The following is a 16,127-nucleotide window of genomic DNA, read 5'->3' on the forward strand; positions in this document are numbered from 1 at the left end:
TTATAAAATTTCATTTTTTTTCTCTACATAAAAATAACCCCAAACTGTAGATTTTTGGAGTCACCGAAGAATCACGACCGGGTGCAATGTTTTGGTATTATTTTTTTCTTTTTTCCATTTTTACCGCGCTTGGGATTTTTCCCATTTTCGGGACGTTATATGGTAAAATGAATAAATTTTCACATGTCGTCCTGCAGAATGTAACCGAGTCCTCGGCCCTTCCTGGTGCCACCCAAATCCACCACTGCAGACAAAGTATCTACAGGGTGTAAAAATCCCGTTTTTAGGTCTTCAGCTCCTATGTGGGACTCTTGTGTCACCAAGGTAACGGTAAAACCATTTGCTGCAATGCTGTGAAGGACGGACACTAAGAATTCTGCATTCTGTCGAGAGAACTGTAGTCAGACATCGGGGGACATGTTTGGGGCTCCTCAGCATGGAAACACAATCCTTGTTTTTCAGCTGCTGGACTGCCATCGTGCCACGTTTTGTGCATTGTGAAGCGTTGGCATGGCATGGCGGTTATTATGTTACAGGGATCGGCAGGATTTACACATCACGGTACAATTACTGCTGTTTAGGTTTTCCTGATTGCTGACGGCTACGACCGGCGAACGCACGTTGTGCCGGGGCCCGTAACGCAGAACACAGCTGACGAACACCATGGCCCCGAGGCCATCATCCGGCATGAACCCGGGATGTGAGGACACCGCATTAATCAGGCTACGTGCCATAGATATACATGGCTGAATCCCGACACTGACCGGCAAGGAGAAATTATCACCGCGTGCAGCCCGTCATCCGCTACGGGGTGTGAATGCATTGTAAGGAGCCGTCATGAGGATTTTATTACTGAACGCTGTATAGGTCGTACTACAACCTGACCTGTCATGTAGTAATCCGATGTGTCCGCTCCAGATAAACAAGCGTTAAAGTCACAAGTAAATCACCCTGGAAGTGCATTAGGGGTGTGTTCATACACTGAGTGCATCGGCACGCCCCCAGTGCACTGATGGGACCGGCACAACCAGTAGTTTCAGAAGTAAAGTCGTCCTTCCCGACGGGCTCCATGTAGAGGGGTTTTCTACATTCCCAAAACTCTTATTATCCCGCAGCGTCTGGGACTATTTTACATCTGGGGGGCGAGAGAGGAAAAGAAAAAAACAAAACACAGTGCCACCTTTAAGAATGAGGAGAAGAGCTCAGGTCTCGGGCTTGAAAGGGTTATCAAGGACCTCCTCATCGCAGCACACGAGATGGTTCCGATATTCACTCTTCATCAGCCAAATAAAGAGTCTCTCCCACTCCTGTGTTACACAGGAGACCCACTGATATGGACGCGGTGTAATACTTCATCTATCCTGCGGGAGCACTGCAGGGAAATCACTTTCCCACAGTTGATCCAGCAGGGAGACACTCTGTGATCTTATTCACTCTGTGATCTTATTAAAGCTGGATCTTTCTTGTCCTCCGTCTGACATTTGGGTTTGATGTAATTTCCCCCCAGTCTCCGATCGCGTTTCGCCTTCTTATGGGATGTGAACGCTGCGCTCCGCTGCCGGCTCCGAGCTCCGCTGCTCCTTCTCCCCTCTCGCAGCATGCAGTCTCACACACACAGGGGAAAGCTGCAGCCGCATCTCCCCCCTCGCTTTCCACTTACCCCTGACCATATATCCTAAGGTTTCCTGCGTTCACACGTGTTAATGATTTACGAAGAGCTCGGCTCTGCCTTAATTGTTAGTCTTGTCACACTCACCCACAGACTGTCCGGCCGAGTACGAGTCTGTCCGTGTACGAGAGCGTTTGGTGGCTTTTATATTGGCTGTGAAAAGATTATTATATAGAAATGGTGAGAGGCTGGGAGAGCAGCGGAGCCTGATATCATGCAGCATGGATACATCTAAAGAAAGCATCGAGAAGAGCAATTATTTAGGGTCCGGGGCGATCAGCAGTGATCAATGTGAAGGAGGCCGAGGTGAAACGCGACGGTGCGAGGCTGCACCCCCCGATCACAAAAAAAGACTGAGGCTTCTGTGTCCACTAATCACGGTTTCCAAGATCTCTGCTTGCTGTCCCTCAGTAGGAACCTTCATTGTTTTATATATTGTTATTTATAGACAGGCAGGTATGAGACGTACAGAGACGCGACAGAAATATGAGCGGGCAATGGGTTACCCCACGTGACAGCCACAGCGCCGCCCCCCCAATGACGGTCACAATGGCCCCCGTACAAGTGTGATGACCCCTGATGGGAGAACAGCGAGGGCTGATGGACGCAGCGGTGGGAGATTCTTCACTGGCTTTTTGTTACTTATGACTAAAATAGGGATTTTTGTGTGTACTCACCGTAAAATCCTTTTCTCCGAGCCACTCATTGGGGGACACAGGACCATGGGTTATGCTGCTGTCAGGAGGCTGACACTAAGCTGAGACAAAAAAAGGTTAGCTCCTCCCCTGCAGTATACACCCTCGTACTGGCTTCCAGACACCCAGTTCAGTGCAAAAGCAGTAGGATAGTAACAATATAACAATTAACATTAGAATATAACATGTCAAACAAACAGTCAAGATCAAAAAACAAGATCACGAGCCGAAAGGCTACCAGGGTGGGTGCTGTGTCCCCCAATGAGTGGCTCGGAGAAAAGGATTTTACGGTGAGTAACACAAAAATCCCTATTTCTCCTTCGCCTCATTGGGGGACACAGGACCATGGGACGTCCCAAAGCAGTCCCTGGGAGGGAAACAATACAACCAAATAACTCCGTGTACCATCTGACTACAAATGCGCAACGGCCGCCTGCAGGATACGTCTGCCAAGGGCCGCGTCCGCAGAGGATTGGATGTGAACATTGTAATGCTTTGTGAAAGTATGCAGGCTGGACCACGTTGCGGCCTTGCAAACCTGCTCCGCTGTTGCCTGGTGCCGGATGGCCCAGGAAGCACCCATCGACCGAGTGGAGTGAACTCTAATCCCCGCCGGGATAGGACTGCCCCTGACCCGATAGGATTCCTGGATAGCAGATCGGATCCATCTGGCTATCGTGGATTTAGACGCAGCCAAACCCTTTCTGTGACCCTCCGGGAGCACGAAAAGGGCGTCCGATTTTCTGAAGTGAGCCGTTCTGGAAATGTACCTCCTGAGGGCCCTTACCACGTCCAGAGTATGGAGAGCCTTCTCGACCCTATGTTTGGGCTGCGGGCAAAAGGAGGGAAGAATGATGTCCTCATTGAGGTGGAAAGAAGAGACCACCTTCAGAAGAAACGCCGGAGAAGGACGTAGGACTACCTTGTCCTGATGAAAGGCAAGGAAAGGAGCCCGGCAGGATAAAGCGGCGAGCTCTGAAACCCTTCTGATGGACGTCACCGCTACCAGGAAGGCAACCTTCCAAGAGAGAACAGAGAGCGGGACGTCCTGAAGGGGTTCGAACGGAGGTTCATGAAGAACCCCCAGGACCAAGTTGAGATCCCAGGTCTCTAACGGCATCCTGTAGGGGGGAACCACATGGGAGACTCCCTGAATGAAGGTCTTGACCTGAAGGTTGGTGGCGATCCTACGCTGGAAAAGCACGGATAACGCTGAGATCTGACCCTTGAGGGAACTCAGGGCCAAACCGGAATCCAGACCAGCCTGAAGGAAATTCAAGATGCAAGGGATAGAGAAAACGAGCGGAGGGTGACCCCGGAGCCTGCACCATGAGAAGAAGGATTTCCAGACGCGGTGGTAGATGGAGGCGGAAGACGCCTTGCAAGCGCTTAACATGGTGGGGATGACCTGCTGAGAGAAACCGGCACGAGTTAGAATCCAGGTTTCAACAGCCACGCCGTTAAACGTAGGGCCCCTGAGCTCTGGTGGCAAATCGGACCTTGGCGAAGTAGGTCTGGGCGGTCTGGCAACCGCAAGGGAACGTCGGCTACGAGCTGAACGAGCTCCGCGTACCAAGTGCGACGAGGCCAGTCTGGGGCGACCAGGATGACTGGAACTCCCTCCGTCTTGATCTTTCGGATCACCTTCGGCAGTAAGGGAAGGGGAGGGAACACGTATGGGAGCTGAAATTGATGCCACGGAGAAATCAGCGCGTCCACTCCTATGGCCTGGGGATCCCGAGATCGAGCAATGAAGTTGTGGACTTTGGTGTTCAATCTGGACGCCATCAGATCCACGTCCGGGGTCCCCCAGCGAAGACAGATCTGGTGAAAAACCTCTGGGTGGAGTTCCCACTCCCCCGAGGCAAGGCCCTGGCGGCTCAGGAAGTCCGCCGCCCAGTTCTCGACTCCCGGAATGTGCACCGCAGAGATGATGGAATGGTTGGTTTCGGCCCAACGAAGGATGAGGGAGACTTCCTGCATCGCCGCCCTGCTGCGGGTACCCCCCTGGTGGTTGATGTAAGCCACCGCCGTGACGTTGTCCGATTGGACTCGTACTGGGTGACCCGCGAGCAGGGCGTGAAAGCGACTCAGAGCAAGTCTGATAGCGCGAATCTCCAGGATGTTGATGGGGAGTCTGGATTCCCGAACTGTCCAACGGCCCTGGGCAGAGTGGTGAAGAAACACCGCCCCCCAGCCAAGAAGACTGGCATCGGTAGTTACCACTAACCAGCGGATCGGGAGGAATGACTTCCCCTGGAGAAGAGACGAGCCCAGGGTCCACCATACGAGAGATTGTCTGACCCGCGGGGACAGGGGGCAAGGACGGTCGAGAGATGAGAGACTCCTGTCCCAGTTGTCCAGCAGAGCCTGTTGCAAGGGACGGAGATGTAGTTGAGCAAAGGGAACCGCTTCGATTGCTGCAACCATCTTCCCCAGGATCTTCATGGCGAAACGAATGGTTCGCGGACGAGGATGGCATAGCGCTCGGGCTCCCTGATGAAGCGCTTGGGCCTTGGACCGGGGAAGCAAGACCAGCCCCCTTGAAGTGTCCAGGATCATTCCCAGAAAGGAGATCCAAAGGGCAGGAACGGGAGAGGACTTGTCCCAGTTGATCAGCCAGCCCAGGCGCGAAAGAGAATCCAGGGTAATGTGGACGCTTGACTCGCAGGCTTGGAAAGATGGGCCCTTTATGAGGAGATCGTCTAAGTAAGGTAACACGACGACTCCTGGAGAATGAAGGATGGCCATGACAGCCGCCATGACCTTGGTGAATACCCTGGGCGCCGTGGCAAGACCGAAGGGTAAGGCCGTGAACTGGAAGTGGTCCTCCATAACGGCAAAGCGGAGGAACCTTTGATGAGGTGGGAAAATCGGGATGTGAAGATAGGCATCCTTGATGTCTATCGAGGCCAAGAATTCCCCTCTTTCCATCGAAGAGATGACCGATCTGAGGGATTCCATCCTGAAGTGCCGGACTCTTACGCACTTGTTCAGGAGTTTGAGATCCAAAATGGGTCGCACCTTTCCGTCCTTCTTTGGCACGACGAAGAGGTTTGAGTAGAAACCTTTGAACCTCTCGTGTTCCGGGACCGGAACAATGACCCCGCTCTGGCGGAGAGCGTGAATGGCGCAAAGAAGAGCGCGAGACTGAGCTGCCGAACTGGGAAGACGAGAGGGGAAAAACTGCGAGAGTGAAGCGACACACGGGGGGGGACTAGGTACGCCAGAGTCGGTGGCGGTGGAGGGCTCCTGGGCACATGGAGCATCGCAGGCAGAGCAGAGGGGAGAACTTTGAGGCCTAGGAAGTGGGGCCTGGCAGGTGGTACACGCAGAAAAAAAGGTCGTATGCACCTTAGAGGATTTTTTAGACCTAGACTGCGACATGATTCTAATGCAAAAGAACCCACAGGGGCTATAAACTGGCCTGGGAAGCAGAGGGCGACGCTGCAGAGGAGAAGGTGACGATGTCTCCTTACCCCGGTCCTGTGTCCCGCTGTCCTGGGAAGCCGGACTGTGAAGCCTGAGATAGGAAACTGGCTGCACGTGGGCGCTGTGACACTGAGATGCGGCAGAGCTGAGCTGCGGCGTGTAGTGAGGACCAAGATGGCCGCCGAAATCAGGAGAGAGATCTCGGCGGCTGCGAGAAGCGCCAGGGACCGGGGGGCGGCGCCGCCGATGATGCGCAGGAGTGGGCGGAGCCTATCGGTAGCGACCAGCGGCTAGGCCGAAGCCGGGGGCTAAATTTGCGGCCTCGGCCCGGCGCGCGGCCGCAAAGTGCCGACGCTTCAGCCCACAGATACTGCGCTACAGCCCCCAATGTGCCATGTTAGGAGGAGCCATCCGGACCGCCGGCGACCCCCCCATCCCCCACGAGACACTTACCCCGAGGAGGTGAGAGGAGCCTTAGGATGGCTGGGACGGTGCAGGGGTTGGGAAGCCTCCATCCACCAGCCCCAGACAGGGGGGTGGAGAGGAACAGTCCACCACCTGAGTCACACAGAACATTGGTGATGCAGTGTGGTCTGCACGGACGCCACGGGGATAGAGCCACTGTACAGCCGAGGGTAGAACCTGGTGGACAGGGCAGATGTCCGGCAATAAAAAGGCCTGGCTGCAGAGGAGGATACTGGAGGTAAAACACCGTCTGTATAGAGCGGGGAGATCGGCGCCCTTTTAGGGAAAAAAACCGTCGCCCAAAAAAAGGTCAGCTCAGGCAGTGGCTCCCACGTCGCAGGAGAGGATACGGTGAGGTGAAACTCCCGTGCTCGCCTGTTGTTGGTTCGGGGGAGATCGGACCTTGAAAGAATCCGTCGCCCCCTTCGTCCGGAATAGATTAAAAAGAAAAAATCCGAGAGATTAAAAATCAGTGTGCCTCCTACAGAACTAAGCTTGAACTGGGTGTCTGGAAGCCAGTATGAGGGTGTATACTGCAGGGGAGGAGCTAACCTTTTTTTGTCTCAGCTTAGTGTCAGCCTCCTAGTGACAGCAGCATAACCCATGGTCCTGTGTCCCCCAATGAGGCGAAGGAGAAAGACTTTTTTTTTTTTTTACACAGTTTATCGGGGGGCACACAGGAGCGGGGTAACAATAGGTAACAATAAGCCAATCTTCTCCTCTGTGGGCACGGGGGACACATGGGATGATCCAAAGCAGATCATGGAGGTGGAGGGACCACAAAGGAGAAGTCGTCTGCAAGAATGTGTGTCCAAAAGCAGCGTCAGGCGGTGGAAAATATGCACCCGGGAGGGGAAGAGACCACCGAGGTCCGATGTCCCCAAATAGTACGGACGGGATAGATCGATACACGGAAATAAGACAAAGACTGGTGGATGATAGATGACAGAGATAGATAAAGATAGATAACATACATAGATAATAGATAGACAATAGATAACAGAAAATAGACATAATAGAGAATGATTGATAATAGATGATAGATAAGAGAGAGAGATGATAATAGATAGGTAATAGATAACAGATAGACAAATAGATAATGATTGATAATAGACGATAGATAGCTAGATAATAGACAGATGATAATAAATAATAAATAGACAGATAATAGATAATAGACAGATGATAATAGATAGGTAATAGATAATGATTGATAAGATAGATAATAAATAAATAGATAGATAACAGACAGATAATGATTGATAATAGATGATATACATATAAATAGACAAATAGATAATTAATAGATAGCTAGATAGATGATAGATAACAGATAGATAATAGATAATGATTGATAATAGACGATAGATAGATAATAGCTAGATAATAGACAGATGATAAATAACACTGGGGAACACAATTTTTTAAGAGTTAGGTCAGACAACTGTTCTTAATTAATTTTTGGATGCTGAATCCAGAAATGATCTCAGTTTTTCTCTATCACGTCAAGTTTTTGAACTATAGGATTTTTGTCTTCTCAAAACTATGTAAACTACTGTACCTAAAAAGTGTTTTTTGTTTTTTTTTAAATAGTACAAATATGAACAAAAAATGAAATATATAAGAAATAGGCATGACAAAGTTGTGACTACTCTTACAAGTTGCCACGTAGCTCTATATGAGTCGAAGTGTAATCAGATAACAAGTCTTATTACAGATATCAGTGCAATTCTGCTTCTCTGGCAGGAAAGTTGTGGAGGAAAAACTTGACGTGCTAGAAAAAAACTGACTACATTTTTGGAATCAGCATGGCAATCTTAGTATAAATCAGCTCAAAAACCTAACTCAACAGAAAATGTTTTTCAAATTGTTCCCCTGTGAGATAATAGACAGATGATAACAGATCATAGACAGATAATAGATCAGACAGATGATAATACAGATGATAATAGACAGATGATAATAGATAATGATTGATAATAGATATATAGATTACAGATAGATAATAGATGATAAAAAGACAGATAATAGATAATTGATAACAGATAATGATAGATAATAGACGATAGATAATAGACAGATGATAATAGATCATACACAGATGATAATAGACAGATGATAATAGATGATAGATAATAGATGATAGATAATAGACAGATGATAATAGATGATAGATAATAGATAGCTAGACCAACACATACAGGCAGATGACAGGACGGGTGTTATTCACTGGAAGGAAACAATAAAGGTTCCTGTGAACCACGAGGATTCGTTAGAGAACGTAAGTGGGAAACCGTCTGAGGCAGTGTTCACATCTTGCAAAAATCACAGGAAAATTGCAGCAATTCTCTATTATTTTCTTTGCGGCTTTTCCTGCACTTTTGCATTGAGTGACTGCAGTATGTAGATTTGCTGAACATAGATACATCATCACTCCTGACCTGTGTGACCAACTAAATGAGTACACCCCCCTCTGCATTGTGCCATTCCTCCTGAAAATGTATGAATAAACTGACTGCCCGTCCTGGTGACAGCCCGATGATCGGACAGCGTCACCCATCGCAGGGACGGCGTGCACACTGGGAACACCCAATTCCAAACTATCCACAGAATTCCAGGAGGCGTCACAGAGAGCAGTGTAACACAGGGAGACCCCGGAATCAGCATCTTACAGACATGGCTTCTCCTGTATACCTCTATGTGCAGCCTGTACTGTATACGGAGGCCCAGGAGACTGACCCGGCAATGTCTACTACGCGGACACTCGGGGTGGTACATGCAATAACCAGGGCTGTGATCAGGGCGGTCCGGGTCTACGCTCTTATTATACAGCGATCACTCAATATCCCGGCCGCACAACTAGGAGTAAGTGACCGGACAGACTGGGGGTCCGGGATGTGTATGGAGGTGAGGAGCGGCATCTGGGGACCCGGCTGATACTTACTGTCCATAAGTCTCCAATTGAGAAGAGGGTCATATACAAAAGCCTCCAGCACGGCCATGACGCTGTCCTTGTGCTCACGTAACACCTCCATCACTGTGTGGCAGGTAATCCGGTAATTACCATCAAGGCCGGTGACCTGCGGACAGAAAGCGGAGAAGGAAGATGCTGAGAGATACAAGGAAAGACAGATAATAGATACATATGTGATAGATGAGAATATATAGAAAATAGAGATAATAGACAGATAATAGAGAGATACATATGTGATAGATGAGAATATATAGAAAATAGAGATAATAGATATAGATAATATATAGATGATAAATAGTTATGATAGATAATAGATAGATGATAGATCGAGAATATATAGAAAATATAGATAATAGCTAGATAATAGGTGATCGATAGATTAATAGATGATAGATAATAAATATAGATTAATAGATAGTAGATAGATAAGATAGATAATAGATAGTAGATAGATAATAGATAGAAGGATAGATGATAAATAGATAATATAGATAGTAGATGATAGATAGAAGGATAGATGGATCTGCGGATTCTCCGTGTCCTCTGTACTCGCCTCCATAGCATTGGTCAGCATTCTTGTTAACCTGAATGGGATCTTCTCTGGGAACTTCTCCCGGGTCATGGCCACCTTCAAAAAAAAAAAAAAAAAAAACGCTAAATATGAGTAAATCCTTCTTCCTTTTCCCATCTGCGGAGGGACGGGTGATGAGAGCCGCTGCTGCGTCCTCGCAGGATGTGGAGCTCCTGGCATTTGCAGCAGCGTCACAGCTGACCGACCCTTGTTGTCCCTAGAATTATCTGGAGCGGCCAGAGGTGTCCGTCACCGGCGTACTCCACTCTCTCCATAGAGAATCGTGAATGTTGGACAGGACCGAGCACTCGTGCATGGGGCGAGTCAGGATGTGTATGACCGTCGCAGAAAGCCTAGAAAGGGCCACTATAATGTATGAAAGCCCAGAAGGGGCCACTATAACGTATGAAAGCCCAGAAGGGGCCACTATAACGTATGAAAGTCCAGAAGGGGCCACTATAACGTATGAAAGCCCAGAAAGGGCCACTATAACGTATGAAAGCCCAGAAGGGGCCACTAAAATGTATGAAAGTCCAGAAGGGGCCACTATAATGTATGAAAGTCCAGAAGGGGCCACTATAATGTATGAAAGCCCAGAAGGGGCCACTATAATGTATAAAAGCCCAGAAGGGGCCACTATAATGTATGAAAGCCCAGAAGGGGCCACTATAATGTATAAAAGCCCAGAAGGGGCCACTATAATGTATGAAAGCCCAGAAGGGGCCACTATAATGTATGAAAGCCCAGAAGGGGCCACTATAATGTATGAAAGCCCAGAAGGGGCCACTATAATGTATGAAAGTCCAGAAGGGGCCACTAAAATGTATGAAAGCCCAGAAGGGGCCACTATAACGTATAAAAGCCCAGAAGGGGCCACTATAATGTATGAAAGCCCAGAAGGGGCCACTATAATGTATGAAAGCCCAGAAGGGGCCACTATAATGTATAAAAGCCCAGAAGGGGCCACTATAATGTATGAAAGTCCAGAAGGGGCCACTATAATGTATGAAAGCCCAGAAGGGGCCACTATAATGTATGAAAGCCCAGAAGGGGCCACTATAATGTATGAAAGTCCAGAAGGGGCCACTAAAATGTATGAAAGCCCAGAAGGGGCCACTATAACGTATAAAAGCCCAGAAGGGGCCACTATAATGTATGAAAGCCCAGAAGGGGCCACTATAATGTATAAAAGCCCAGAAGGGGCCACTATAATGTATGAAAGCCAGAAGGGGCCACTATAATGTATGAAAGCCAGAAGGGGCCACTATAATGTATGAAAGCCAGAAGGGGCCACTATAGTGTATGAAAGCCCAGAAGGGGCCACTAAAATGTAAGAAAGCCCAGAAGGGGCCACTATAATGTATAAAAGCCCAGAAGGGGCCACTATAATGTATAAAAGCCAGAAGGGGCCACTATAATGTATGAAAGCCCAGAAGGGGCCACTAAAATGTAAGAAAGCCCAGAAGGGGCCACTATAATGTATAAAAGCCCAGAAGGGGCCACTATAATGTATAAAAGCCCAGAAGGGGCCACTAAAATGTATAAAAGCCCAGAAGGGGCCACTAAAATGTAAGAAAGCCCAGAAGGGGCCACTATAATGTATGAAAGCCCAGAAGGTGCAACTATAATGTATGAAAGCCCAGAAGGGGGCACTATAGTATACAAAAGCCGAGAAGTGGCCACTATAATGTATAAAAGCCCAGAAGGGGCCACTATAATGTATAAAAGCCCAGAAGGGGCCACTATAACGTATGAAAGCCCAGAAGGGGCCACTATAACGTATGAAAGCCCAGAAGGGGCCACTATAATGTATGAAAGTCCAGAAGGGGGCACTATAATGTATAAAAGCCCAGAAGGGGCCACTAAAATGTAAGAAAGCCCAGAAGGGGGCACTATAACGTATGAAAGCCCAGAAGGGGCCACTATAATGTATAAAAGCCCAGAAGGGGCCACTAAAATGTAAGAAAGCCCAGAAGGGGGCACTATAACGTATGAAAGCCCAGAAGGGGCCACTATAATGTATAAAAGCCCAGAAGGGGCCACTATAATGTATAAAAGCCCAGAAGGGGCCACTAAAATGTAAGAAAGCCCAGAAGGGGCCACTATAATGTATGAAAGTCCAGAAGGTGCAACTATAATGTATAAAAGCGCAGAAGGGGCAACTATAATGTATGGACAATAGTACAAGAATTACCTCAAAGCAGTCTCCGAAGTCTATGTGAAGGATTTTCCCGCTGAGTCGATCCAGCATCAAGTTAGAGGGATGTCTGCGTGGAAATGACAGGAATCAGGAACGGTCCCCTCCTCTGATATCCCGGACACTATCTATCTATCTATCTAATGTATCTATCCATCTATCTCTCTATCTATCCACACAACGTACCTGTCACCCAGACCGAGGATGTACCCGACCATAGACATCACTGCCAGAGACCGAGTGTAGTTCGTTCTTCTGTCAAACCAGACCTGGAAGAAAAAGTTAAAGCAGCATTTACATGGCGCTGCCTACAGAAAGCGTCCGATGATGGCAGCAAATATGGCGGCGGGGACACTGTGCTGATCATTGGGGAATCTGCAAAGATGGAGGAAGATCAAGAGTGCCCACCACCGCTCCAGAGCCCGGACCCCAGAGATCAGAGCCAACTCTGATTCTTTTAAAGGGAGGGGGGTATATGAAAATAACCAAGGGTCTCCTACCTCTGAACTCGGACTCTTCAGCCACAGCAGCCTGGCCAGATCGTCCCCGGCGGTGTTATTCACAGCGTGCTCGAACACCTCCACCTTCTGCATGAGGGTGAGGTGGTCGTAATCCGGAGCCATCTACAACCCAAGAAAGGAAGGGGTTAAAAGCTCTGCCGTTCTCACACGATGTTTGGGGTCCTTAGTGAGGTCCTCAGCTGCCGCTTACCCGCAGCATGATGCGATGCTCGATGTTCAGGAGGATCTTCTTCTTCTCGCGGTAGTCTCGTATTAGAGCGTGTAGTGTGTCGCAGTGAGGGACCCATCCGATCAGCCCGGAGTTGGTGGACAGAGGGATGACCGCGTATCTCTGAATACTGCCGGGAACAGAGGAGGAAAAGTCTGATTCCATCACCGTACAGCGCATGGTGCGGGCGGACATCGCGGGATGATATCGCAGCCATACCTCAGGTTTTTGCGCAGAGACGCTGGGTCGTTGGCAAGAAGTGTGTTGACCAGTCCGAAGAGCTGCATCACCCGCTCGTCCTGCCGCAGATCCTCGTGTCCTTTCAGCAGAAACATGAACTCGTGCCCATTGCTTCCTGTGAGGGCGAACACGTTATCATCACTAACGGCAGGAACCCCACCATCTAGTTTTCGTTTTGACAAGTATGTGAACCCCCCGTTAAAATATACATAAACCTCGTACTAATAAAAGTCTTAGTCTCAATTTCTCCCAGGAGCTGCATTCAGAATTCTTCAGTTTACAGTCAGTGACTGCAGCTGCCACACACAAGATGGCGGCCGGCACTCCCCCATTCACATGGGCTCTTGTGTGCAAAGTGTTGTGAGTAACAGTGTCTGTCAGGGGCTTTGTAACAAAAAAAAAAAAAAAAGATCGGGTGATGAAATTCCACCTCCCAAGCCTTCTTTCCCAACATCATCTGCTGGGGACGGATCTGTGGCCCCCCATACACACCAGATGGTCGGGGGGCCCCCCTAAAATCATCAGGTTGAGTCGATGTTTAACTAAGAATCCATCAGTGAATTCTGTGATGGAGATGACCACCCTGGCCAAACATTCATTCCCCATAGACACAAGTCAGCACCAGAGATGTGTGGCAGCGGCTGACCCCACGGAGGACACATGGACGCTTAGCCGAACGTGCATGTGTATAGAGGGGCCGGAAGGACAGCGGTCACCGGAATAACTGCTCTCCGCTGTACGGCCACCTCAAGTCACAAACCAGGAGATAAGTCTGCGCTGAGCGGTCTGACAGCCCCCGATAAAAGCTGCACGTCAGGACCCCAGATCTGTTCGCCTGATTATAAAAGCATGTTTTCTGCCAGAAACAGCGCCACACTTGTCTACAGGTTGTGCGGAGTATTGCAACTCAGCCACGTTCTCTCTAATATCACGGTCCTTCAACACCAGACACAGACCAAAGTCAGCGAGCCGTTACGGTGACGCACCCATCAGTGTCAGCTTCCGCGGCCTCTGCTTGGAGGTGATGACCTGAAGAGACGGAGCGATGGACTGGATGCGTATTATCGGCTGGTTGGGGTCGTAGGTTCCTGGCACCGCCAATTCCAGGTCTCGGCACATCAGCAGTTTGGGAGACACGTACTGGAGCTCCAGGGATGTGAGCTGAAACACAGGAGACGATAGAGTCCCAAACACTACGAAGAGGAGGAGACGGCTGAGGAGCAGGCGACGGGCGGCCACCTACCTGGGGCAGCTGCTTGGAGATGCGTCTGAAGACGTGGTAGTACAGGTCCCAGGCCTGGGTCAGGTCCTTCACGTTTCCAGACTTCATGTACTTCCGGCACCAGTCCTGGGCCTCCATCAGATCTCTGCCGTAAGCCTGAGGGGACACGATGTCAGACAAGTTAGGGCCCGAATCCTCACGACTAACATTTTTCACTTCTCAATCTCCCTCCTATGACTAATCGGAGATGAGACGTTCGACAAGACAACGACAAGGACGACCACCGCACCTGATTAAAAGACGTCTCCTTCAGCGTCTGAGGTCCCCGCTCCATCATGGCATGGAGGGGATCCAGCACGGCGAACATGCCCTTCACGTTCCTCTCTCCAAAGTACAGGCGAGATGCTTCCTCCAGACCCTCGTGCCACATCTCATGCCAGAGTATGGCCACTCTGATCAGCTCCTCGCTCACCTGGGGAAAGGAAAGAAAGCACAAAAGAGGGTGAGGGGTGAAGGCACAGCGCCGGGTCCGAAACCACAGCATGGAGACTGGACAGAGCCACCATAAAGCCCCTCATGGTGATCACTGGGTTCCCGCCAGCATGGAAAGTGTCAGATCACAGCTGTCCATGACTAATGTCACTCCGGGGGCCGTCACTCCGGTAATGGGGGCTACTCAGAGGCACTAAACGTTCAAAGCATAAAATATAAGGGAATACAAATGCCAGCTCACACCGTGCCCCCCGCCATACAGGCCAGAGAACAAAGGAGGAACAACTAACGTCTATTCACAAATGAAACCCCATGTGCCCAAATACCAGCAATAGCAGCAAGGCACACACTCACCGGGGGGCGCTACCTCTCCGGACCACCCAATGTATGCCCAACTATGGATGGAGGGATGAACGAGCCGCTGCCATGTGCCAATGCCATCAGACTCCTACCCCCGTCACCCTCCCTCCAGTCCCCATTCACAGCCATGACAGTACACAGCACGGGACATTAATAAGATTATCTCAGCACAGGAACATTTATTTAAACACATCCAATTGTGGAAATTCTTATTATTCCAAGATCTATCGATTAAAATCAACTTTTGTTTGTGGGACAACCCCCTCTAAGTGACATTATTATATCTCCAATGCAATTAAGATGAAGCCGCTCTGCAAATACTGTAGACTCAATTATCTCCTACAATTTTGTGAATTCAGCTCCAAAGGAAAGTTACGTGTCTCCATGGTAACAGAATATGGAATGGTTCTGTATCTGGAGTCATGTATTACCCTTAGTATTTAATAGGGCGTGAAATCTAACATGATCACATGACACACTGTAACGAAGGAGAGCCGTGCCCCCGGCCTGAGCAGTGTGGCCACTCGGGGGGCAACCTACCATCATGGCCTGCCGCACCAAGAGAAACATGCCCCCGGCCTGAGCAGTGCGGCCACCCGGGGGGAAACCTACCATCATGGCCTGCTGCACCAGGAGAAACGTGCCCCCGGCCTGAGCAGTGCGGGCACTCGGGGGGCAACCTACCATCATGGCCTGCTGCACCAGGAGAAACGTGCCCCCGACCTGAGCAGAGCGGCCACTCGGGGGGCCACCTACCATCATGTCCTGCTGCACCAGGAGAAACGTGCCCCCAGCCTGAGCAGTGCGGCCACACGGGGGGCCACCTACCATCATGTCCTCCTGCACCAGGAGAAACGTGCCCCCAGCCTGAGCAGTGCGGCCACCCGGGGGGAAACCTACCATCATGGCCTGCTGCACCAGGAGAAACGTGCCCCCGGCCTGAGCAGTGCGGGCACTCGGGGGGCAACCTACCATCATGGCCTGCTGCACCAGGAGAAACGTGCCCCCGACCTGAGCAGAGCGGCCACTCGGGGGGCCACCTACCATCATGTCCTGCTGCACCAGGAGAAACGTGCCCCCA

General features: G+C 49.8%; 1 protein-coding gene across 25 annotated transcripts in view; it reads right to left on the minus strand.

Moving 5' to 3' along the window:
• Positions 1–16,127, minus strand: part of MTOR (mechanistic target of rapamycin kinase) — a 95,961-nt gene that overhangs the window by 5,361 nt on the left and 74,473 nt on the right. For 15 of the 25 annotated variants that reach the window (XM_069742248.1, XM_069742255.1, XM_069742259.1 and 12 more), the window contains 11 exons: positions 14,484–14,666; positions 14,216–14,350; positions 13,959–14,133; positions 12,952–13,087; positions 12,715–12,862; positions 12,504–12,626; positions 12,190–12,272; positions 12,001–12,073; positions 9,789–9,863; positions 9,206–9,341; positions 1,757–1,822 (listed from right to left, as the gene is read on the minus strand). In XM_069742248.1, coding sequence (XP_069598349.1) covers positions 1,757–1,822; positions 9,206–9,341; positions 9,789–9,863; positions 12,001–12,073; positions 12,190–12,272; positions 12,504–12,626; positions 12,715–12,862; positions 12,952–13,087; positions 13,959–14,133; positions 14,216–14,350; positions 14,484–14,666 — 1,333 coding nt within the window. The remainder of the gene's footprint in view (positions 1–1,756; positions 1,823–9,205; positions 9,342–9,788; positions 9,864–12,000; positions 12,074–12,189; positions 12,273–12,503; positions 12,627–12,714; positions 12,863–12,951; positions 13,088–13,958; positions 14,134–14,215; positions 14,351–14,483; positions 14,667–16,127) is intronic. The other 10 variants (XM_069742263.1, XM_069742265.1, XM_069742266.1 and 7 more) reach the window with 1 other exon arrangement.

This window comes from Ranitomeya imitator, chromosome 10 (assembly GCF_032444005.1).
Source record: "Ranitomeya imitator isolate aRanImi1 chromosome 10, aRanImi1.pri, whole genome shotgun sequence".
Taxonomy (NCBI): Eukaryota; Metazoa; Chordata; class Amphibia; order Anura; family Dendrobatidae; genus Ranitomeya; species Ranitomeya imitator.